Source organism: Saccopteryx leptura, chromosome 4 (genome assembly GCF_036850995.1).
Source record: "Saccopteryx leptura isolate mSacLep1 chromosome 4, mSacLep1_pri_phased_curated, whole genome shotgun sequence".
Classification (NCBI taxonomy): domain Eukaryota; kingdom Metazoa; phylum Chordata; class Mammalia; order Chiroptera; family Emballonuridae; genus Saccopteryx; species Saccopteryx leptura.
In genome coordinates this window covers 217191382-217214889 of record NC_089506.1, presented here as the reverse complement: position 1 = coordinate 217214889, position 23508 = coordinate 217191382, and the positions used below count along the sequence as shown (strand labels likewise).

The 23508-nt window shown below is 55.8% G+C and overlaps 1 protein-coding gene across 3 annotated transcripts; it reads left to right on the top strand.

Moving 5' to 3' along the window:
- The first annotated feature begins 30 nt into the window (after positions 1 to 30).
- MVP (major vault protein) lies at positions 31 to 23314 on the top strand. Of its 3 annotated transcripts, none has more exons than XM_066383244.1 (16): positions 31 to 293; positions 4315 to 4461; positions 7853 to 7998; positions 8189 to 8384; positions 11407 to 11530; positions 11638 to 11769; positions 12669 to 12763; positions 13063 to 13299; positions 16080 to 16361; positions 16800 to 17044; positions 17138 to 17335; positions 18381 to 18767; positions 19628 to 19744; positions 19916 to 20042; positions 22202 to 22390; positions 23053 to 23314. In XM_066383244.1, the coding sequence occupies exons 3-16, from the start codon at positions 7874 to 7876 to the stop codon at positions 23266 to 23268; spliced, it is 2670 nt and encodes an 889-aa protein (XP_066239341.1). In that variant the 5' UTR covers positions 31 to 293; positions 4315 to 4461; positions 7853 to 7873; the 3' UTR covers positions 23269 to 23314. The 3 variants fall into 3 exon arrangements, with proteins under 3 accessions (XP_066239341.1, XP_066239340.1, XP_066239342.1); XM_066383245.1 differs by having other exon boundaries at positions 274 to 293; positions 4337 to 4461; XM_066383243.1 differs by lacking the exon at positions 4315 to 4461.
- Positions 23315 to 23508: the final 194 nt, after the last annotated feature.

Below are 23508 nucleotides of genomic sequence, written 5' to 3'. Positions count from 1 at the left end.
GTGAACACCTGCCTTACATCCGCTGAATCTTTCCCGGTCTCTCTCACGCGAGGCCAGCTGGCTCGGAAGTGGGGATTCCCGAGTGTTAAGTGAGCTGCAGTACCTTCAGCAGCAGCGAAGGCCGCCGGAGGAGGAAAGGAGAACCCCTGCAAGGGCCCTTTAAATGCCCAAGCCCCGCCCCTGAGCCTGCCCTGCCCGCTGCTTCCCGGCAGTGATCCTTTGGGTTAGTTTGTGTGTTTCCTCATTCCGGGGAGTCCGTGCAGTCAGCCCCGCTTCTGCATATGAGTCTGCATGTGAGTATCAAACTGGTCCCCAAACCCTGAATCAGTGGTAGGGCCTTGTGTCCCTCTCCAGTCCTGGCCTGCCTTCTAAGGCCTTTCTGAAGCAGAGTGGGGAGAAGGTGGGTGTGTTACCAGAAAGGGGACCCGGCCCTCTGGGGCTGCTTGGGGCCAGCTGGAAGTGTGTGGGTTCTTGACTTTGTGCAGGAGAGATTCCACCAGGTGAGCCCAGGGTTTTGAGAGTCTGTTTGTTAAAGCTAGGGACAGGGAAACGAGGCCTAGAGCAGAAGCCACAGGAGAAAGACTAGGCGGGGTGCTCTGGCTGGCTAGAAACCTTACGGGAAAGAAATGAGATTATACTGAAATGAGATTATAAAGAAATGAGAAGTTGGGGGGAAGGGGGCCTTGGAGGCAGGTTCATAGGCTTAGCACAAAACGAGCTCCTGCTGGCCGTTGCTCCCCTGGTTGCAAGTCTCATGGGGACCCTTAAAATTCAGGAGATACATGCCTGTGGGGGTGGGTGAAGGGGAAGGCAGGGTCCTGGGGAGGGCACTGGGTCCTTTGGTTTGAGGGTTTAAAGACTAGGAGTTTAGGGGAGGATTTCAATAGAATATTCCTTAGCTCCCCCATACCTTTTAGGGTGTGGTCTTCCCTGGGCAGCCCCAGAGGAGGGCGTCTCCAGGCACAGCAGCCGGTCCTGGGTCCCAGACAGTACCCAGCCCCACCAAGTCCTCGTTCTGGACTTGGGTGGGGGTGAGACCTGGGAGTGCTCGCAGCTCAGCCCTGGCGTGGCCCTCCTGGTTCTGCTGCTTTTCTGGGCCGGGAGCTAAAATTCAGCTGAAGCCTAGATGTCATCTCCTGGGAGGCGATCTGTAAATCCCTCGGCACCTCGGCCACACCCCTCACCTCCAAAATCTCTGCACTCTGATAAGTTCCCACTTCAGAAGGAGGAACCGGAAGTTTAAGGGGGCCATGTCCACTCCCTCCTGGAATTAGGTTAGACCCTGCTGTACTCATCTGCCTTCTAGCCTGGGGACTTGAGCTCTTAGAACATGAGATCCCTCATCTTTGCCAAATACTGAGGTTTAAGCCACTAGCAGAGAGATCTTAAGGCAGGCTTGATTCCCAGAAGGTGTGGCGTTTAGTAAGCAAGGCTATTCATTTTCTCTGTGAGGGCGAAGTGGGAAACAGAAAGCCCATTGGGACCACCAGCCTGCAATCCTGGGGTCTTAAATCTCAGGAGTGAACCATGGAGGGTCGGAGGGGGTCGTAGCTAAGACAGGTGTCCCCTGAATTCTGCTCCCTGCCTGGGTGGACACCTGGGTTATAGAGAAAAGGCTATCTGTGAGGAAGGCTACCAACTGAGTCCCTGGAAACTCCTGCTTGCTTCTGCCGGACACGCAAGGCACCCAGCCTGTCCGGGGGTGGTGCTTTGTGCGCAGGGCAGCCCTTCAAAGTCCTGAGCAGATAGGGCAGCCGCCTGGAGTGGATGGTTTAGGGCCAGTTTGAGGGCTCCCTGGTAACTCAGGCCTCCTTGTTGGGTGCTACCCTCGAAGCTTGCAGAAAACGGTCACCTTTGAACTGCCATTGTCACTATTTCCTGGACAGTACCCAGCCCCACCCAAGTCCTTGTTCTAGGTTTAGAATCTCATTGACATTTGTGCCTGAGAAGCCAAGCTGCCTCCTAGTTTGGGGCTGCAGGCCAGGGACGGGGAATTCTGGCTTTCGCCTTTGATCATTCTGTGATCCTAAGCAAGTTCCTTAACTTCTAGGTTCTTGTGAGGATTAGATGAGTTAATTAAAGGTACTCAGTACAATGCCTGACACAGATTAAGTTGTTCATAAGTGGGAATTGTTATCCAGGGTCACTTGCTGATAAAGTTCCGGAGTCTCCTAGAAACCTCAGCCCGTTGGGTCTGGGGTGAGACCTGGAGTACTCCCAGCTCAGCCCTGTGGCCTGGACTAGGTTAGACAACACTGCTCTGGGTCAGCGGTTCGGAAGTTCAGTTCCTGAGTCACCTCGAATCTAGGCAATCCTTGCCTTCAGTGATTGGCGTTAACTGGCAGCAAATAGGAGGTCAGATGGAGGTGGACAAGAGGCATTGTGAATGGGCAGAGCTGCTCCTCCCACAAAATGGCCCATTGGGCTGGAGCTCAGATAAGATTGTCCTATGTTTTGAAACCACTCATCTCTGGGGATTGATCTCATTGGTCTGGGGTGGGATCCAAGCATTGCTATATTTAAAAGCTCTCCCAACCTGACCAGTGGTGGCACAGTGGACAGAGCATCGGACTGGGACATGGAGGACCCGGGTTCAAGACCCCAATGTCGCCAGCTTGAGTGTGGGCTCATCAGGTTTGAGCAAGGCTCACCAGCTTGAGCCTAAGGTCGCTGGCTTGAGCAAGGGGTCACTCAGTCTGCTGTAGCCCCCCAGTCAAGGCACGTATGGGAGAGCACTCAATGAACAACTAAGGAGACTAAGGAGCCGCAACAAAGAATTGATGCTTCTCATCTCTCTCCCTTCTTGTCTGTCTGTCCTGTCTGACTCTTTCTGTCTCTGTCGCAAAAAAAAAAAAAAAAAAAAAAGGATAAAAGCTCTCCTGGACGCCTCCTTGTGCAGGAAGAGTTCAGTTCTCTCACTGTCTGCAGGAGCTTGAGCCACTCGCTAGCCTGAGCCTCGCTCTCCTACACTCTGAGGAAGGAATACAACTGGCTGCTCCTTAAGTTTAGAGACGGGAGGGTGTCCAGGAGGGAGAAGAAGGAACAAGCGTTCAGATTGCTGCCCGGCTCAGGGGAAGGGAACCCCATTCTTGCTCCCCAGCCCCTCCGGCCAGGCAGTCCTCTTTCCAACTCAGCCCCTCTGTCCCAAGTTCTGCGTCTTGGTCCAGGCAGGCCTGCAGTTGCAGGCGAGCTAGGTGACTTGGCTGTGCTACCACCGCCATCTCCATCAAGCTTAGGTTTAGAACAAGGTACGGGAGGGTCAGCATAAACAGGCGCTCATCCTGAACACAGCAGTCCCCCTACGCAGGCCCTGCAGAGAGGCCGTTTTCAGCAGACAGCCTCCGGCCTAGGGAAATTATTCCCCGCCTTAGGGACTAGAGTGGGAGTTCTTGAGGACTTGTCTCACGTAAGCCATTTAGCAGCAAGCTTTTAGGAACGCTTCTTCCTATCTCCAGGTGATTCTAATGTACAGCCAGGGCTGAGAGTAGCTAATTTAGACTAAGGCTGCTCGTCCTGGCTGGCTGGCTCAGTTGGTTAGACTAGAGCATCGGCTGGAAGCACAGAGGTTGCTGGTTCAATCCCCGGTCTGGGCACAAAGGAATAGTTTGATGTTCCAGTTTCTCTAATATAAAAATAAAATAAAAAATAAATAGACTAAGGCTGCTCCTACCTTAATGCAAGTCATTGGGGTTTAGTTAAGATGCCAACTGATGGGGCAGCTCTCGGGTGGGGCGGAAGAATCTGCTTTACCAACAGGCTTCGAGGCAAGGCCGATGTTGCTGTTCGCGTCAGACCAGCGTGCCTTGTGGCTGGTAACTTGGGTATCTTTGAGATTCACCGTCAGCCACTCACAGTGGACCCTGAAGATTTCTGATACATAGTGACTCATCATTAATCGTTGCTGCTGTAGCATACATAGGTTTACCTTTGAGGCAAGACACGGGTGTTACCTAGAGGATGAACCCAGCTTCTCCTTACGGGGTGTGGTGTTCTTTGCTCATCTACCCGTTAGTCCTCCTTCTTTGTGTGTAAGGAGGGCGAGGATGTGGTGCAGCCGGGAAGCTGCTGGTCGCCGGGACTGGGTGCAAGCTGACTGGTTCTCACAGGAGCCTCGTGACACTTGAGGGACATGTGTTCGGGCAAGTCTGGACGTGTACCCAGAGAGCAGACTAGGGGAGACCTCAGAAGCAGGCACCGAAGGGGAGGCCTTGGTAGATTTGGGGAGTTGGGGCCAAGGGCAGGGCCTTCCAAAAGTAACCATTGTCTTTTGAGGGCCCTGATCTATTGGAAGTAAAATCCTCTAACTGTATGTAGGTCATCTGGTAAACCACAAAAGTCTAAATCTGCAACTTGTCACAAACATGGTGCCAGAGTCCACTGGCTTCTCTGGATCCCCCGAGAGGCCCTGTAGAGAAACTCACTTCTGTGGCCGCTGAGTGAAGAGGCAAAGTCTGTTCTTGGGTGAGTCTGGCAGAGAGTCTGAGTGGAGGGTACAGCTTTAGAGCGTGGGGAATGGGTGGTCGGGGAGGTAAGACCAAGTCCTGGTACTGAAACGAGAGTAGGTGGCAAGGGGTTGGCCTCAGAGCACGGCAGGAGCCCAGTTTGATCAGTGAAAGGATGACTCTCGGCTGAGTCACTGAGCTGGGCCTGGCTCTCAACCCCCCTGGCTGCGCCCAGCTGGGGTGACAGATGGTGGACAGGCCTCAGCCTTAGGGGGTGGGGAGGCGGGTCATCCATCAAGGAGCCAATGGGGCGCTGTTTCCAGAGCCCACTTCCCAGCCTTGCATAACCTGCTGTTCAGTGCTTCCCTGTGGGGCCTCCCGGAGCCCAGTCCCTACCTCTGCCCACAGCCCTCGCTCCCCCCCACACCCCAATCTGGCTTCCTGTCCGGGCGTCCACCCTGCAGAGAACCTGGCAAAGAGGTAGCTGGAAAGGCTTCATTTGGCAGTCAGATAGATGCCCCTCTCTTCGCTGTCCTTCTAGCCCCACAGCTGGGGTGACACACAACCTTTCACATTCCTGACCAGTAACAGGAAGGGTTGAGAGGCCGGTGAGTGGGAGCCTCTGATGCTAGGTCACGTGCCCTAAGTGGATGGGGAAGTGGTCTCGGGCCAGACTCTGCCTCAACTGTAAGACAGTGGTTTTGAAGAGCCAGGCTCTGTTCCAACTGCTTTGTGATGAACTCATCCCTCTTAACTTGGGTACATGCCCTATCCATTCCCAGTTTACGGGTACAGGGAAGGCAAGGGACTTATCTAAGATCACCCATCCAGTAAAGGTTAGAACCACGATCCAGGCGGTTCTAGCCCCGGGGTACCATGTCAGGGAGCAACCTCAGGGACTGGAGGCACAGCTGAGCAGGATGGAGCCGTCGAGAGGAAGGAAAGAGAAGGTCCAGCTAAGAGTGAGGATGGGAACGGAACCCCAGAGCAGAACGCCATCCCTAGCATTTTCAAACACTATCTGAAATCAACAGAAGAGGGAGCTCTGGCTTTAGAAGAACCATTCTCCTACAAATTAGGGGGAATTCACTTCACATTTTTAAAAGGAGCAACAGAAAAGTATCAAGGTCAAATCCCATACAAAGTTGCAAGATAAAAGAATGAGGAGCCTGACTAGGCGGTGGCGCAGTGGATAGAGCGTCGGACTGGGATGTGGGAGGACCCAGGTTCGAAACCCCGAGGTCGCCAGCTTGAGCGCAGGCTCATCTGGTTTGAACAAAAGCTCACCAACTTGGACCCAAGGTCGCTGGCTCCAGCAAGGGGTTACTCGGTCTGCTGAAGGCCCGTGGTCAAGGCACATATGAGAAAGCAATCAATGAACAACTGAGGTGTCGCCACAAAAAACTGATGATTGATGCTTCTCATCTCTCTTCGTTCCTGTCTGTCTGTCCCTATCTATCCCTCTCTCTGACTCTCTCTCTGTCTCTGTTAAAAAAAAAAAAAAAAAAAAGAGAAAATAATGAGGAGCCCCGATAACATCCCGCTGATGTGAAAACTGTACCAGAAAAACAGATCAAAACTGGAACCTCTCTTAAGATGAGGTAAGACATTAAGGAAACAATTCAAGGCAGGCAAGCAGCAGATCAGAACTGTCAGGAAGCCCAGGCAGCCTGTCTGCCTCTGCGCCGCTAACCACTGTGCATGCTGCTCAGGGAGGCAGCCCGTCCAGATTCTTGGCCAGATAGGCTGCTAACTCGCTGTGTGGCCTTCAATGACTCATTGTCCCTTTCTGGGATTCAGCTACTTAGAGCTACACTGTCTAACATGGGATCAACTGGCCACACTTGGCTATCACTGTTCTTACAAAACAACTCATGCATCTTATTTGGCTTTTAATTTGTGTGGGGTTTTTTTTTTGGGGGGGGGGGGTAGCTTTTTTTGTTTTTTACTTTTTTTTTTACACTTGGCTATTTTAATTAAAATGTGAAATTTACTTTCTCAGTTATACTAGCCATATTTTGGGTGTTCAGTCACCACATGTGGCCAGTTCAAAGGCAGCTCAGATTTAGAGTTTCCATCATTGTAGAAAGTCCTACTCGATGCTGCTGAGTTCAAGTGCTTTAAACAGTAGCCAGGCAAGTGGTATGAGTGCAGCAGCCCCGGGGTAAGACAGCAGGGAGTGGTGGGGACTGTGGTCAGCAGGTAAACCTGTGTCCCATCCAAAGGGCACAGCTGCAGGTCAGTCTCCAGCGGGGCTGTGGCCTTAGCCCTAGCCAGTTTTGCTCTGAGTGAATGAAAGGTTCACCTAACTCAAGAAAAGCATGATTTGAGGGTTTGTGAAAACTCCTAATTTCTAAACCCCAAAAAGTGAAATTTCACAGATTACATAGGTCAAGTAAAACTCTTGGGCCTCGCCTTGACCCTGTAAGGCCGTGGCCCCTGCCTCTCTCTCCTGTGCAGTTCTACTTCCCTGTGCCCCATTTCTTGGGTGGGAGCTGGGTGAAGCATGCGGTAGGGCGCTCCGAAAACTGGTCTGACCAAAGTCTCAGCAGACAAGGCGTTGAGTTGCTTACTCAACTTGGCTCCCTTTGTGTGACTCAAGGGCACATGTTGTCCAAAGTCCGAGGCTGCTGGAGGCGGTGATGGGGGTTTAGGTAGGAGGTGTGGCTTCCTTCATGGGGTCAAGCTCTGGGTGGAGCCACCCAGGATTCAGAAGCAGGGAGAGAAGGCGGGTGGGACACAGTACTCATTGCCCCCTTCTATTCACCCCCACCCCACCTCTGGACAGCAGGGAGTTGAGGATGGCAATGGACCAGAGAGAAAGGGGAGGAAAGAATGAATTTGTCTGTTCCCAGTCCCGCTGGTTCTGCAGGGCATCAGTTCCGAGATTCCAGGACGGCTTACAGTGCAGGCGTGGGGGTGGAGAGCCCACAAATACTATGCAAATGTCCTGGGACTACGGGGGCTAACATTTGAATATTGCTGATGTCCCCCGGAGCCCCTGATGAAAGGCTGACTGCTCCCGGAGGGGCCCCTGATCCCCGCTGTGCTGGGCGAAGGCCACAGCACCTCCAGAGACTGGCCCGCAGGCCCAGCTCCCACACCGCGGGGGCTGGACATCGGGAAAGTGCTCGCGGCTGGGGCGGTGGAGCTGACCACCAGGGGAGGAGCGGAAGGATCCGCGGGGAGCAGCTCTTGGCAGGACTGCCATCTGGAGGCGCTGTGCCGGCCTGGGTGGGAAGGAGGGGAAGAAGGGGCCCGGCGCAGTGAAGGGTGGAATAATCTGAGCTGGAGGAGGAAGGGTCCTTCCCTCTGTCACCAGCCAATTTTCAGGGTCCGGCCTGCCTCCTCCTAGGCCCCCTGTGTTCATCTTGTCCCCCCTCCTCTCCTGTCTGTCCCTACATGCGCAGCCCTGGGGACAGGCGGTAACCATGGTAACGGAAGAGTCCATCATCCGCATCCCGCCCTACCACTACATCCACGTGCTGGAGCAGAACAGCAATGTGTCCCGCGTGGAGGTCGGCCCGAAGACTTACATCCGGCAGGACAATGAGAGGTTGGTGTCGGGACTGGGCGGCGTGGGCGCCGGGGGCTGAGGAGGGCCTGCTGGCCCGGCTGGCACGGTCACCCATCTCTTCTGCGGGCTGGTCCTCCCTTGAATCGCTGGGCGCTTTCTTTCCTATTCATTACCCCCTTTGGGGGTGGGTATCTTCTGGGTTTTCATCCCACTTCCCACTCTCCAACAGGGTCCTGTTTGCCCCCGTGCGCATGGTGACTGTCCCCCCACGCCACTACTGCACGGTGGCCAACCCGGTGTCCCGGGACGCCCAGGGCGCCGTGCTGCTGGATGTCACAGGGCAAGTGCGGCTTCGCCACGCAGACCTGGAGATCCGGCTGGCCCAGGACCCTTTCCCTCTGTACCCAGGGGAGATCCTGGAAAAGGTACCCACTCTACCCGTCCAGCCACCGCGTCCTAGGCCTCCACACTGCCTTCTGGAGGGAAAACACACTGGGACTGGGGGGGGGGGGGGGCGGTGACAATTCCTGGTTTTCATCAGGGTAGAATTGATTCACTGCCCCTCCACCGACCTGCCCCGAACACCCCCTTCCTCCTCGTATGCCCACAGCAGACTCGCCCCTCTTTAGAGAGCCGTCAGCCCGTCTCCCTGCTAAGTCAGCCAGGCTCCAGAGCCTGCTGGGAGCTCCTGGCCGGTCTGGCACTAAGTGACTCGGGCCAGCAGTGAGCATGCTGTTCACTCGGACTGCGCTGGACAGTGGTGGGCATGACAGCGGTGGGGGGCCGGATGAGGCCCAGGGGGAAGGCACTGGAGGCTGGCACCTGCACTGGCCCGTGTCCTTGTTGCACCCAGGCCCTGGGCCTGAGCAAGTGGGCCTCCCGTCTTCATTTCCGTAACTGTGCTAGCTGTTTCCTGCTTTACTTTTCCTGCTTACCCTTTGGTGACAACTTGCACTTGATGTTCTCTGCCCTATTCCCTCCTTGGCCCCTGCCCCCACCTCCGCTGTACCCCGTCTGGCAAAGCCCCGGGACATCTGGACCGCAGGCCCATGGACAGTTGGTCTGTGTCCGTCAGTCCTTCCCACCACACCCATCGCTGCTCTGCGCTCTTACTAAACGTGTCTTCGCATTTTGCTCTGCAGTCTTCTCTCCATCTCCTTAGAGGTCGCCCCTCCGCCCCGCCCTCTGTGCCCCCGGCTCCTGTCCTGAGCCTCCTGTGTGCCCTCTCAGGCTTCCGGAGTCTATCTGAAGACACTCACCCTCCAGGCGAGACATGTTGACAGCTTAGGTGGGGCGACCCGGGGCACAGGTGCAGTGAGACGGGTTTGCGATGGGACGGATGCGTGGTGACAGTGCCGATGCCAGAGGAGGGGCCCGCACGGGGCTGAGTGCTCTTCCCATGATGCTCCCCGGCTCCTCCCACACCTTTATCAAAAGCCAGCTCTTCCTTTGAGCCCCAGTTCAAATGGCACTTTCTGAGGACCTTCCCTAACTTCTCCTTCATCTGAACTTCCGCAACCTCTCCCCCCGACACTGTCCACAGTCCGCGTGGAGAGAACGGTCTGTGTCTGTGTCTTGTCACCTGCTGGCACTTAAACTCAGGGCTGACCGGGGTGTCCTGCCCCGCCACAACCAGCTGAGTGCCATGCACCTGTAAGGTGTGCAGGGAAGGGCTTGCCAGGGCATAAACCCACAGCTCCACCCCTCTCCAACCCAGTGTTGGTCAGTGGGCACACCCAGAGCACACACAGCTCAGGGCCGCCACCCAGGGCACACCCAGCCCAGGGCCACCCACCCAGGGCACACCCAGCCCAGGGCCGCCCACCCAGGGCACACCCAGCCCAGGGCCGCCCACCCAGGGCACACACAGCCCAGGGCCGCCCACCCAGGGCACACACAGCCCAGGGCCGCCCACCCAGGGCACACACAGCCCAGGGCCGCCCACCCAGGGCACACCCAGCCCAGGGCCGCCCACCCAGGGCATACCCAGCCCAGGGCCACCCACCAAGGGCACACCCAGCCCAGGGCCACCCACCCAGAGCACACCCAGCCCAGGGCCACCCACCCAGGGCACACACAGCCCAGGGCCGCCCACCCAGAGCACACCCAGCCCAGGGCCGCCCACCCAGGGCACACACAGCCCAGGGCCGCCCACCCAGGGCACACATAGCCCAGGGCCACCCACCAAGGGCACACCCAGCCCAGGGCCGCCCACCCAGAGCACACCCAGCCCAGGGCCACCCACCCAGGGCACACCCAGCCCAGGGCCGCCCACCCAGAGCACACACAGCCCAGGGCCGCCCAGCAGCATGTACACTTCCTTAAAGACTGAGGTTCAAGTCCTCATTCTGTTCCTTACTTGTGGTGTGACCTTGATCATGTTCCTTAACCTCTCTGAGCCTCTCTTTTCTTACTTTTCTGCCTCCTTCAGATCAAGGATCAAGTGAAGTCCTATCCATAGAAACACTTCTACAAACTTCCGAGAGGTTTGGCTACTTGTTTCCAGGCCCCACTTCCCGATGGAAGGAGATGTGATGGCTGGAGTACAATGGCTACCTTGTGACCATGAGGCAAACTTGAAAACAAAGCCACATGCTTTCAGTGTGTCTGTTACTGCAATTTCTTTCTACCTTCCTACTTCCTTACGCTTCCTAGAGGCCTCCAGTAAACACTAAGCTATGAGATGCTCATTTATTCAACTTTCCAGATATTTCTCCCACTTATCCCATCAAGCCCTCTACACACTTTCCCCCCTAAGTTGCTAGTTCAAAATAACTTCGAAGCAGGCCCTGGCCGGTTGGCTAAGTGGTAGAGCGTCGGCCTGGCATGCGGGAGTCCTGGGTTCGATTCCCGGCCAGGGCACACAGGAAAAGCGCCCATCTGCTTCTCCACCCCTCCCCCTCTCCTTCCTCTCTGTCTCTCTCTTCCCCTCCCACAGCCAAGGCTCCATTGGAGCAAAGATGGCCCGGGTGCTGAGGATGGCTCTGGCCTCTGCCTCAGGCGCTAGAGTGGCTCTGGTCGCAACAGAGCGACGCCCCGGATGGGCAGAGCATCACCCCCTGGTGGGCAGAGCATCGCCCCCTGGTGGGCGTGCCGGGTGGATCCTGGTCGGGCGCATGCGGGAGTCTGTCTGACTGCCTCCCCGTTTCCAACTTCAGAAAAATATGAAAAAAACAAAAAAAACACCCAACTTCGAAGCACTTCCTTCGGAGGGATGTGTGTCCTTGGCCCCTCAGCAGTGGCATCCTCTTGCTCTGTGGGCGCTGTCTTGGTTCTTCAGCCCAGCGGGCTCTGGGACTCCTCCTGTCTGTCGTGTACGTCCCACTCTGAGTCTCACCTTGAGACAAGTGTAAGGATGGAAGACGTGGATTCTGACCTCCAGGGTCGGAGGTCTGACTCCTGCGGTCCCAGCACGGAGTACCCTACGATCCCCCTTCTCCCTGTTAGGACATCACCCCACTGCAGGTGGTTCTGCCCAACACGGCGCTCCATCTGAAGGCGTTGCTGGATTTTGAGGATAGCAACGGAGACAAGGTGGTCGCAGGAGACGAGTGGCTGTTTGAGGGGCCTGGTAAGTTCTCTCCCTTGGGCTGGAGCCGGGGCGACAGGCTTCCTGCCTTCCCGTCAAACCCTGCTCTCTTCTCTGACCTTCCCCTCTGCCTCCTCTTCCCTTCCAAGGCACATACATCCCACAGAAGGAGGTGGAGGTCGTGGAGATCATTCAGGCCACGATCATCAGGCAGAACCAGGCTCTGCGGCTGAGGGCCCGCAAAGAGTGCCGGGACCGGGACAACAAGCAGAGGGTGACAGGTGAGGGGCCCGGCGGGCTGTGGCTCTGACCGCCTCGGCTGCAGGGGAGGGAGGGGAAGGTTAGGCAAGGCCACTTATAAGTGGCTGCAGCCTGGGCGGAAGTGCTTCTCTGGACTCTGATACGCTGTTGGGGGGACTGCCCACAGCTACCTCCCCACTCAGGTGACGTCCTGGTGGGGACGTCATGCAAGTGACGTCCCAGCTCTGCTCCTGTGATCACGGTCATGTTGACATGCCTCTTCCCTGCCCCCACCACCCCCTACCCTTTACCATGAGCTGGAGGCCGTGGCCATGTCTGTTCCTAGATCAGCAAAGCAGGTGTCCACATGCAGTTGGCAATTGTGATGCATTCACAGTATCTTAAATGCAGTGCTTACTCTATGCCAGGCGCCATTCAAAACGCTTTACAAAGAATGACTTATGTGGTCCTCAGAAACCTTGCGTCACTACCATTCTCCTTTCCCATATAACAGAAGCGGCGCTCAGGGATAAGGCTGTGTGCCTGGGCTTAGGGCAGGACGGTCACGGCCCGGGCACTCTCGCTGCCTCGGCAAACTGAACGACACACGCGACTCCAGTAGACACCATCTGCCGCTCACTTAATGGGAAGGAACCAAGTTGGTCTTTGGAGATTAGAGAAGTTATAGCAGCAACTTGGACACTTAAAAGGACTTTTTTTTATTCTCTTGGCTTGAGATTAGTTTCCCTCTAGCAGGCAGGCAGGCAGGCAGGCAGGAAGGAAGGAAGGAAGGAAAGAGGGAAAGAAGGAAAGACAAGGGCTGCTGTCAAGCTCTGACCCTGGGGACAGTGTCATCTCCTTGCCTACAAAGTCCTTCAGGAAAGGGCGGCTGGGGAGCAGGCGTGGGTGACCTCTGACCCTTGTACTCCCCGCGGCGCAGGAGAAGAATGGCTGGTCCGCTCCGTGGGTGCCTACCTCCCGGCCGTGTTTGAGGAGGTCCTGGATTTGGTGGATGCTGTGATCCTGACAGAAAAGGTCGGGGCTCTGGCGGATGTGGGGTAAGGGCCCCGGGGGAGGGGACGCTGGGGACAGCAGAGGTGGTGGAGACACAAGAGCGCAAAAGGGAAGCGGTGTTTCTAGGGCCACTAGAAGGAAATTTCACAGGTCAGGTAACCTGGGGAGTATCTTGGGCCATCTGAAAGGGTAAAATGTCCTCCGGGGTTAGTAGAAATTGGCACTGAGACCTGGGAGCATTTGGTGGCCAACTGGCTTCCCAGGTCCCCCGAGGAAGTTGGAGGCGGGTTTACTCAGACACCTGGTATCTTGCTTTGCAGACCGCCCTGCACCTGCGGGCCCTGCAGAACTTCCGAGACCTGAGGGGAGTGACCCGCCGCACTGGGGAGGAGTGGCTGGTGACAGTGCAGGACACGGAGGCCCACGTGCCAGATGTCTATGAGGAGGTGCTGGGGGTTGTGCCTATCACCACCTTGGGTCCCCGCAACTACTGTGTCATTCTCGACCCAGTCGGAGTGGATGGCAAGAACCAGCTGGGGCAGAAGCTTGTGGTCAAGGTAAGTGCCTGCACCTGCCCGGGAGCGTGAACGCCCTTGCCTAGCAGGAGGGCCGCAGACCTCTCTCCTCTCCTCCCGCCCTGGGGGCTTGTTCTGGAAATGCCGGGCTTGTTATGGCCCCCTCTGTGCCTCTGCACAGCACACTACGTTCTGGCTCTGAGACCCGGACCCTAGATTTCCCGGGCAGCCCCGCCCTCAGGTCACACGCTGCTGCTCTGAGAGCGCCTCCCTGGCCCCGCCCCGCGCCACAGGCCAGGAGACTCTTCCTCTCGTATTTCCAGGAACTCGGTCATCCTGCATAGAACACATCTCTTGGCTTACCCTTCTCCCCAGCCCCTGCCTCATCCCTTCTTGAAACCATACGAAGGATTAGCAGGGCTCGGCAAACTTTTCTATAAAGTTTTGGCCTTTGTGATCAGTGAAATTTCTGTAGCAACCACTCCGCTCTGCCGTTCTATGCAAGCGGCATAGGTAGCTTGTCAGCCGATGAGTGCCGCTGTGGTCCTGTAACATTTCTGCCCGTTGCAGAAACAGGCAGAAAAAGTAGAAACAATCCAAATGTCTATCAGTTGATGAATGGATAAAATATTGTGGTATAAAAAGAAATGAACATGAACTGAAGTTCATATACTTATGATCAGCATGCTACAACATGGAGAAACTTAAACATCACACTAAGAAACCAGACATAAAAGTTCACATGTTGCCTGACAGGGCGGTGGCGCAGTGGATAGAGCGTCGGACTGGGATGTGGAGGACCCAGGTTCGAGACCCCGAGATCGCCAGCTTGAGTGTGGGCTCATCTGGTTTGAGCAAAGCTCACCAGATTGGACCCAAGGTCGCTGGCTCGAGCAAGGGGTCACTTGGTCTGCTGTAGCCCCACGGTCAAGGCACATATGAGAAAGCAATCAATGAACAACTAAGGTGTTGCAATGAAAAACTGATGATTGATGATTCTCATCTCTCTCCGTTCCTTTCAGTCTGTCCCTATCTATCCCTCTCTCTGACTCTCTCTCTCTGTCTCTGTAAAAAAAAAAAAAAAAAAAAAAAAAAAGTTCACATGTTGTATGACTCCATGTATGTGAAATGTCCAGAATAAGTAACTCCATAGAGACAGAAAGTAGGTTGCTGGGGGGTGGGATGGGGCAGTGACTACTATGGGCTACAGCGTTTCTTTTCAGGGTGATGAAAATATTCTGGAATTAGACTGTGGTGACTGTTGGACAAGTCTGTGGATATACTAAAACAACTGGATTATATACTTTAAATGGGTAGTTTTTTTTTTTGAGAGGAAGAGAGATAGTGAGACAGACTCCCAAATGTGCTCTGACCAGGATCCACCCGAAAACCCCTATCTGAGCCCGATGCTCAAATCAACTGAGCTATTTTTAGCAGCAGAGGCCAACACTCACACCAATCAAGCTGTAGGAGGGGAGAGGGAGAGAAGGGAGAGATGGAGGGGGAGAGAAGCAGATGGTCGCTTCTATTGTGTGCCCTGACTGGGAATGGAACCTGGGATGTCCATATCCCAGGCTGATGCTCTATCCACTGAGCCACCAGCCAGGCCCTAAATTGCTAAATTTTATGGCATGTGGATTACATCTCAAGTACTTACAGGGATGGGTAAAAATAGGTTAATCATAAACAGTACAATAATAATTTAAGAATAAACTCTGTGTTTGCTGTACTCACAACTGTAAATCTACCTTTGCCCACTCCTGTATTTTTTTAAAAGGCAGCAGGCCAGATTTGGCCCAAAGACCAGAATTTGCCAATGCCCAGATCACACCATCCAAGTAAACAAAACATAGGAGAAATGAAGAGTAATGATATGCTGATTCTTTTTTTTTTTTTTTTTTTGCATTTTTCTGAAGCTGGAAACGGGGAGAGACAGTCAGACAGACTCCCGCATGCGCCCGACCCGGATCCACCCGGCACGCCCACCAGGGGCGACGCTCTGCCCCTCCGGGGTGTCGCTCTGCCCGGACCAGAGCCACTCCAGCGCCTGGGGCAGAGGCCAAGGAGCCATTCCCAGCGCCCGGGCCATCCTTGCTCCAATGGAGCCCCGGCTACGGGAGGGGAAGAGAGAGACAGAGAGGAAGGAGAGGGGGAGGGGTGGGGAAGCAAATGGGCGCCTCTCCCATGTGCCCTGGCCGGGAATCAAACCCGGGTCCCCCGCACGCCAGGCTGACGCTCTACCGCTGAGCCAACCGGCCAGGGCTGATATGCTGATTCTTTTTTTTTTTTTTTCCATTTTTTTAAAATTTGTTTTTATTTTTTAAAGAATTCCTGCTACAATTTTTATTTATTTATTTTTTATTCATTTTTAGAGAGGAGAGGGAGAGAGGAGAGATAGAGAGAGAGAAGGGGGGGGGAGGAGCTGGAAGCATCAACTTCCATATGTGCCTTGACTAGGCAAGCCCAGGGTTTCGAACCGGCAACCTCAGCATTTCCAGGTCGACACTTTATCCAGTGCGCCACCACAGGTCAGGCTGATATGCTGATTCTTAATGCTATGTTGAGCTTGTGAGGATCCAGGTCCTGGCAGTTCACAGAATCTTTTAAAGGCAGGTCTGACCAGAGAAGATCTGCAGGCGTGTGTATGAGCCTCATGGTCCAGATGACACTTCGCTGTATTATAACACGGGGGCGGGGAGACTGCTTTTCTGGGCTCCTGTCCTCATCATGAGCCCACAGCCGCATGGAGCTGGGAGAGGTGCCAACAGAGGCACCCGCCACCCTGTGTGGCAGCTGCTCCTAACCCCGTGTCTCCCCACTAGGGAGAGAAGTCCTTTTTCCTCCAGCCGGGAGAGAGGCTGGAACGAGGTATCCAGGATGTGTACGTGCTGACGGAGCAGCAGGGGCTTCTGCTGAAGGCCCTGCAGCCCCTGGAGGAGGGGGAAGAGGAGGACAAGGTCTCGCACAAGGCCGGCGACCACTGGCTCATCCGCGGACCCCTGGAGTATGTGCCCTCTGCCAAGGTGGAGGTGGTGGAGGAGCGCCAGGCCATCCCCCTGGACGAGAACGAGGGCATCTACGTGCAGGACGTCAAGACTGGAAAGGTGACGGCGAGGGCTGGGCACTGTCACTGCTGGGTGGCCATGGCGGTGGCTTGCTCTGGGCAAGTGGGCGATGCCGATGGGGACAGGTGCGTGGTGGAGGTGGCGAGGGACTTCAGCAGCCTTGAGCCACTGGCTGGCAGGAGTGCGGGCACCCTGTGGAGAATCTGCCCCTCTCCTGAAACCTTGCCCCAGCCCCACATCTCCGACCTCCTTCTCTAAGAGTCCATCCTGGAAGTTGAGCTCAGAATCCAGGCGGTGTTAGTGTGGACTGTTTCCCAGGCTTGGCTCTGTCCCTAGGACATGGTCCAAGCTGCCCCATGAAGGAAAATTCTGGAAGAAATAACCTCAAGTTATCCAAGCTCTGCTCCAGGACTGCTGTGTGGGTCTCTCTCCCCTCTGCCTTCCGTGGTAACACCCCCCTCGGCCTCCTCTGCCCAGGTGCGCGCTGTGATTGGAAGCACCTACATGCTGACCCAGGACGAGGTCCTGTGGGAGAAGGAGCTGCCGCCCGGCGTGGAGGAGCTGCTGAACAAGGGGCAGGACCCTCTGGCGGACAGGGGCCAGATGGACAGGACCAAGGCCACCCAGCCCTCTGGCCCACGGAACAAGACCCGCGTGGTCAGCTACCGCGTCCCTCACAACGCGGCGGTGCAGGTGTACGACTACAGAGAGAAGAGGGCGCGGTAAGGGCGGTAAGGGCAGTAAGGGCGGGCCGGAGGAGGTGGGCAGCGGCGGCCGGAGGGGCTCCCGGTGTCTGACTCCGGCTCCCTCCGCAGCGTGGTATTTGGGCCCGAGCTGGTGACGCTGGGGCCTGAGGAGCAGTTCACGGTGTTGTCCCTCTCTGCTGGGCGGCCCAAGCGTCCCCACGCCCGCCGGGCGCTCTGCCTGCTGCTCGGGCCTGACTTCTTCACAGATGTCATCACCATCGAAACCGCGGACCATGCCAGGCTGCAGCTGCAGCTGGCGTACAACTGGTAAGGGCCCGGGGGGAGGGAGCGAGGGCTTCTGTTCAGCAGCCCCCGGAAGACCCTGAGAACAGGAGCTGCTCCCATGAAGCACAGGGCTGAGAACGAGGCCGAACACCTGAGTCTACGCTCAGGCGGCCGAGAGGGACACGCAGGGACTCCTGAAAATCCAGTCTGACACCCCAGGGCACCGACAGGGAAGACGGGGGCTCACCTCCAGGGAGCAGGATTCGGGGGACATGATAGGAGAACACTGCCCAGCTCAACTCCCAGCACGTGTTCAGCCACACGTAACTGCAAGGCTGTAAAAAGATGGATCAGACGGTACCAGCGGGAGTGGGCAGTGTGGAGGGAGGCGAGCAGCACACGCTCTGGGCCTCCACCTGGGTCTGCATCCCAGCACGGCCCTTCGCTAGCTGCGGGTCTGAGCCGGGGACTTGGCACCTTCCTCAAGTTCCCCATCTGTAAGATGAGGGTGACACGTGACCTTCAGTTTCACAGGCTGAGGAAAGGATGCAGTGAGCATAAGAACAATACCCTCCCTGAATGTAGTTAAGCTCGAATGGCAGCGACTAGACATGGAGAAGACACGTCACGCCCAGAAGCGATGTTTGACCCCATCCCAGGAGGTGTCCATCGGCTCTTGGCTGAGTGGCCAGGACCATGACAGAGACCGATGGGGTGCTGATATCTTTGGGGCATGACAGCTCAGAGCATAGACCCTGGAGGCCACACTTGCCTGGTTTCAACTTTCTGGCTTGCCATGTATTGCGTGACTCTGGGCCTGTCATTTAACTGCCTGAACCTCTATTTTCTCATCTGTAAAATGGGGATAATTTTCCTCCCCATCTCATAGAATGATTGAGGAAATGAGATAGAAACACATGTTAAGTCCTCAGGACTTCACCTGGCATGTGGTGGGCACTAGTCAGTACTCTCTGTCCTGGAATGCCCGACCTGACCACAGAGGGTGGGTGTCAGAGTCCTCTTCAAAGACGAGAGACTCGTATCCTTCAGGAAAGTGCTTCCCTGTTCTGGGCCTCTTTGCTCACAGGCACTTTGAGCTGCGTGACCGGAAGGACCCCCAGGAGACAGCCAAGCTCTTCTCGGTGCCTGACTTCGTGGGGGACGCCTGCAAGGCCATAGCGTCCCGGGTGCGGGGGGCTGTGGCTTCTGTCACCTTCGATGACTTCCATAAGAACTCAGCCCGCATCATTCGCACTGCCGTCTTCGGCTTTGAGACTCTGGGGGCCAAGGGCCTCGGTGGTGAGACCGGGCCCCAGCCCCGGGACCGGGCCATCTTCCCCCAAAACGGGCTGGTGGTTAGCAGCGTGGATGTGCAGTCGGTGGAGCCTGTGGACCAGAGGACCCGGGACGCCCTGCAGCGCAGTGTCCAGCTGGCCATTGAGATCACCACCAACTCCCAGGAGGCGGCTGCCAAGTGAGTGAGGGCAGCTGCCCATAGTGCCCACCAGGGCCAGACCGGGCAGCTGCCCATAGTGCCCACCACGGCCAGACCGGGCAGCTGCCCATAGTGCCCACCACGGCCAGACCTCTCCTGGGTCTCCCTGCTGCCCATAGTGCCCACCAGGGCCAGACCTCTCCTGGGTCTCCCTCTCCAGCCCACTGCTGGGCCCCGCATAACACGCCGTTCCCTGATGGTCAGTCCACTGTGATGTACCCAGCATATTGTATGGCCCGCTTAAAGCGTGACTAGGTGCCACCCCTGCTCTTGTGGCCACTCACCTTGCTTGTGCCAGAACCCAAACTCATTTCCGCAGTCTTCCCAGCTCCGGAGTCCATCCCCGCCCCCCGCCCCCCACCTCACCGCCCGCCCTCTTCCCGGGCCACCAGCTCCTTCTGCCCCTCCAGGGCTCCGTGAGGTGGAAGGCCTTCTGCACGGGCTGTTCCCTGCGCTCAACGTCCTCCCCTTGGGCGCTTCAGGACAGGCTCCTCCCTGGGCCTTAGCTTGAAGGTCCCCTCCTTGGAGAGCCTTTGCTTTCTACCCGAACGGAAGCAGCACCCACCCTCTTTGCCAAATTCTTATCTTGCCACTCATTTTCAGGGAACTTGTCATTGTCTGAAATCACCCTCGAGAACTTGTTTCTTTCCCTGCTGGACCGTAAGCCGAGTGAAAGCAGGGGCCTTGGTCCTGACTGCATCCCCACGGGTCAGGTTCGGCCCTGGGCACCCCGTAGATTGGCAGACCCAGGCCTTTGAGCTCCTGTGGCAGCTCTGGCCCCACACGAGCATCTTCTCTGTCCCCACACGGGCGTCTTCTCTGTCCCCTCTCCCACCCAGGCACGAGGCTCAGAGACTAGAACAAGAAGCTCGTGGCCGGCTTGAGCGGCAGAAGATCTTGGACCAATCAGAAGCTGAGAAAGCTCGCAAGGACCTCCTGGAACTGGAAGCTCTGAGGTGGGTCAAGAACTAAAGGAAAAGGTGGCCGCAAGGGTCCTGGCAAAGCAGCTGGTAGTGGTAGGGGGGGCCAGGGGTGTTGTGAAAGCTGCCGCAGAGTAAGTCAGGGTGGAGGAGGGCAGGGCTGGGCTTCCCTGGGCCTCACCTGACTGTGGGCCTGGCTGTCCCCAGCACTGCGGTGGAGAGCACCGGGACCGCCAAGGCTGAGGCTGAGTCCCGGGCGGAGGCGCTGCGCATCGAGGGAGAGGGCTCCGTGCTGCAGGCGAAGCTGAAGGCAGAGGCCTTGGCTATTGAGACGGTGAGTGGGGCAGCGGCCCCTAGGAGGGGGCCTTGGGGTCTGGAAGGGGCCCAGTCCCTACAATCCCTGAAGCCGAGCAGGATATCAAGTCCTGTATGGTAAGGCTCCATTTAAATACTCTGTAGTTTATAACATCCTTTGCCCTCCATCGGTTCGCTTAGTACCTGCCTGCAAGACCAAGGCAATTATGACATCCACCTTGAGTGCACTCCGTAATGGATAGCGTTGTGCCAGGTAGTGCAGATATTTTACAGGCACGACCTTATTTAATGTTGGAACGAGGTCCCAACCTTATTTAATGTTGGAAATCCACTAAAGGTTGGGGGTTGCATTTTACAGATGAGGGGACTAAGGCTTAGATTAAGTGGCTCCCACGAGTCTCTATCTAAAAGTCAGCCTAGCCAGGATTCACACTGAACTGCCTATAATTCCATGCCTTCCATCCAGTGGTGGAATTCAACTAATTTAACAACCAGTTCTCTGCCCTAATGACCATTTTAAGTATAAAAAAATGATATACTGAAAGTTAGTATATTATTTCATGCATTTAATACTTAAATTTAAGAGCCTAGCCGGGCGGTGGCTCAGTGGATAGAGTGTCGGACTGGGACGCGGAGGACCCCGGTTTGAGACCCCGAGGTCGCCAGCTTGAGCACAGGCTTATCGGGTTTGAGCAAGGCTCACCAGCTTGAGCCCAAGGTTGCTGGCTAGAGCAAGGGGTTACTCGGTCTGCTGTAGCCCCCAGGTCAAGGCACATATGAGAAATCAATCAATGGACAACTAAGGAACCACAATGAAGAATTGATGCTTCTCATCTCTCTCCCCTCCTGTCTGTCCCTATCTGTCCCTCTCTCTGACTCTCTTTGTCTCTGCCACAAAAAAAAAAAAAACTTAAATAAGAGCAATAAAAGAGGCACACAAAACTAGATTATAAGAAAGTTTTAAAATATTAATGAAAAAATATTAATAATACCTGACACAAAAACAATAAAACTGTTACTTAAGATATCTCTATATTGCTTCTTGATTGGCGTCCTCACTTGCGATTTTTTTCACCTATGGACAGAATGAATTCTACAGGTGCTTAGAATACGCTGTTGCACAGATGAACGTTAGAAAAGAGTAGAAAAGAGCCAATCCTGGCCAGTTGGCTCAGCAGTAGAGCATCGGCCTGGCATGTGGAAGTCCCGGGTTCGATTCCCAGTCAGGGCACACAGGAGAAGCGCCCATCTGCTTCTCCACCCTTCCTTCTCCCCTTCTTCTCTGTCTCTCTCTTCCCCTCCTGCAGCCAAGGCTCCATTGGAGCAAAGTTGGCCCAGGCGGTGAGGATGGCTCCATGGCCTCCGCCTCAGGCACTAGAATGGCTCCCGTTGCAATAGAGCAATGCCCCAGATGGGCAGAGCATCGCCCCCTGGTGGGCATGCCGGGTGGATCCCAGTCGGGCGCATGTGGGAGTCTGTCTGCCTCCCCACTTCTAACTTCAGAAAAATTTAAAAAAAAAAGAGTAAGGAATTTAAATCTGTGATTTCCACATTGGGCGGCTGCCCAGGCGCCCACCTTAGAGAGAACCCTGATGACAAGTGCCTTTTTTTTTTTTTTTTTTGCATTTTTCCGAAGCTGGAAACGGGGAGGCAGTCAGACAGACTCCCGCATGCGCCAGACCGGGATCCACCCGGCATGCCCACCGGGGGGCGATGCTCTGCCCCTCTGCTGCGTTGCTCTGTTGCAACCAGAGCCATTCTAGTGCCTGAGGCAGAGGCCATAGAGCCATCCTCAGCGCCCGGGCCATCTTTGCTCCAATGGAGCCTTGGCTGCGGGAGGGGAAGAGAGAGACAGAGAAGAAGGAGAGGGAGAGGGGTGGAGAAGCAGATGGGCACTTCTCCTGTGTGACCTGGCTGGGAATCGAACCCGGGACTTCTGCACACCAGGCCGACGCTCTACCACTGAGCCAACCGGCCAGGGCCGACAAGTGCCATTTTTAACAACTAGTTTGCCAAACTCAACAAAAAATTAAGTATCGGTTCTGCCAAACCAGTGCAAACCAGCTGAATCCCACCCCTGGTTCCACCTCATCTCCCTCGGGCTTGCTGGCTAGGTGACTTGGCCGACTGTCCTCAGGGGCCATGTGATTGAAAGAAGGCTGTCTTGTCCCCTTCCAGGAGGCTGAGCTCCAGCGGGTCCAGAAGGTCCGAGAGCTCGAGCTGGTGTTCGCCCGGGCCCAGCTGGAGCTGGAGGTGAGCAAGGCCCAGCAGCTGGCCGAGGTGGAGGTGAAGAAGTTCACACAGATGACAGAGGCCCTGGGCCCCAGCACCATCAGGGACCTTGCCTTGGCCGGGCCGGAGATGCAGGTGAGAGCGGGGTGGGGGGAGCATGGGGTGGGGGTTGTCGTGGGACCCTATTTGGAACCACGAAGAGAGAGCTGGGGAGGCAAGTACAACATCTTAGATGGGGGCAGGGGGGTGAAGTGAGGTGGTGGTGGAACTGTCCCCTGTATCCCAGGTCCTGACCTGAGTCTGGTGTCGTATTGGCACTATACTAGACTCAGCAGTGAACTGGAGCTTCTGGGGGGACAATAAACGGATGGGACATCAGTTGACGAAAGCTTTGAAGAAAGCCAAGTGGGGTGAAAGAGGAGGTGACATTTCCAATTAGTTGGGCTAAGGAGGGTCACTTGGAGGAGGGAATTCTTGAGCACTATGCAGAGTTGACAAGAGCCGCCCAGGAGAGGGTCCAAGTGCAAAAATACAAAGAGAATGAAACATGGTACATTTAAGGGACAGAAAGGCCTGGCCGGCAGAGGGTGGAGCGGTGAACTGCTGGAGGCTGCTGCAGGGCAGGGCCAGAGCTGTGAGGCCTTCTAGGACCCGGAGGGTGGGACTGCCAGGCTTCCCTTCTGCTGGCCCCTGACCTCTGACTAGTCTATGAGAGTGGATGGTAGCCCCCCACCCCCCAAAGAGGCAGCCAAGGGGATGAGAGAAGAGACCAGAGTCTAATGAACGTCTTCTTGCAGGTGAAACTGCTTCAGGGCCTGGGCCTGAAATCAACCCTCATCACTGATGGCTCCACTCCTATCAACCTCTTCAGCACAGCCCTGGGGCTGCTCGGGTTGGGGTCTGAGGCCCCGACCCCAGCCAAAAAGGTGGCCAAAGGGCCTGGCCCTGAGGAAGGCTTTCTCCAGTCCTCTCCTGCCCCTCCAGGCTTGGGAAGCAACTACATCGTGCCTTAGCTGCACACAGTGTCAGCAAATAAAACTTACACTCTGAGCACTTCAACCCTCTTCTGTTGCCTCGAGTCTGTGTGTCATACAGGAGCTTAATGGGGATGGGAATCGGGGGAGGAATGGAGAATACTCCGGAAATCTTGAGATAGTTACTAGAGACCACCCATTTGTAATGTGGAGAGGAAACAGGAAGGGAGAAGGCTAACCTAAGTCACACTGGTAGACATGGCCCCGAAGTCTTACCGT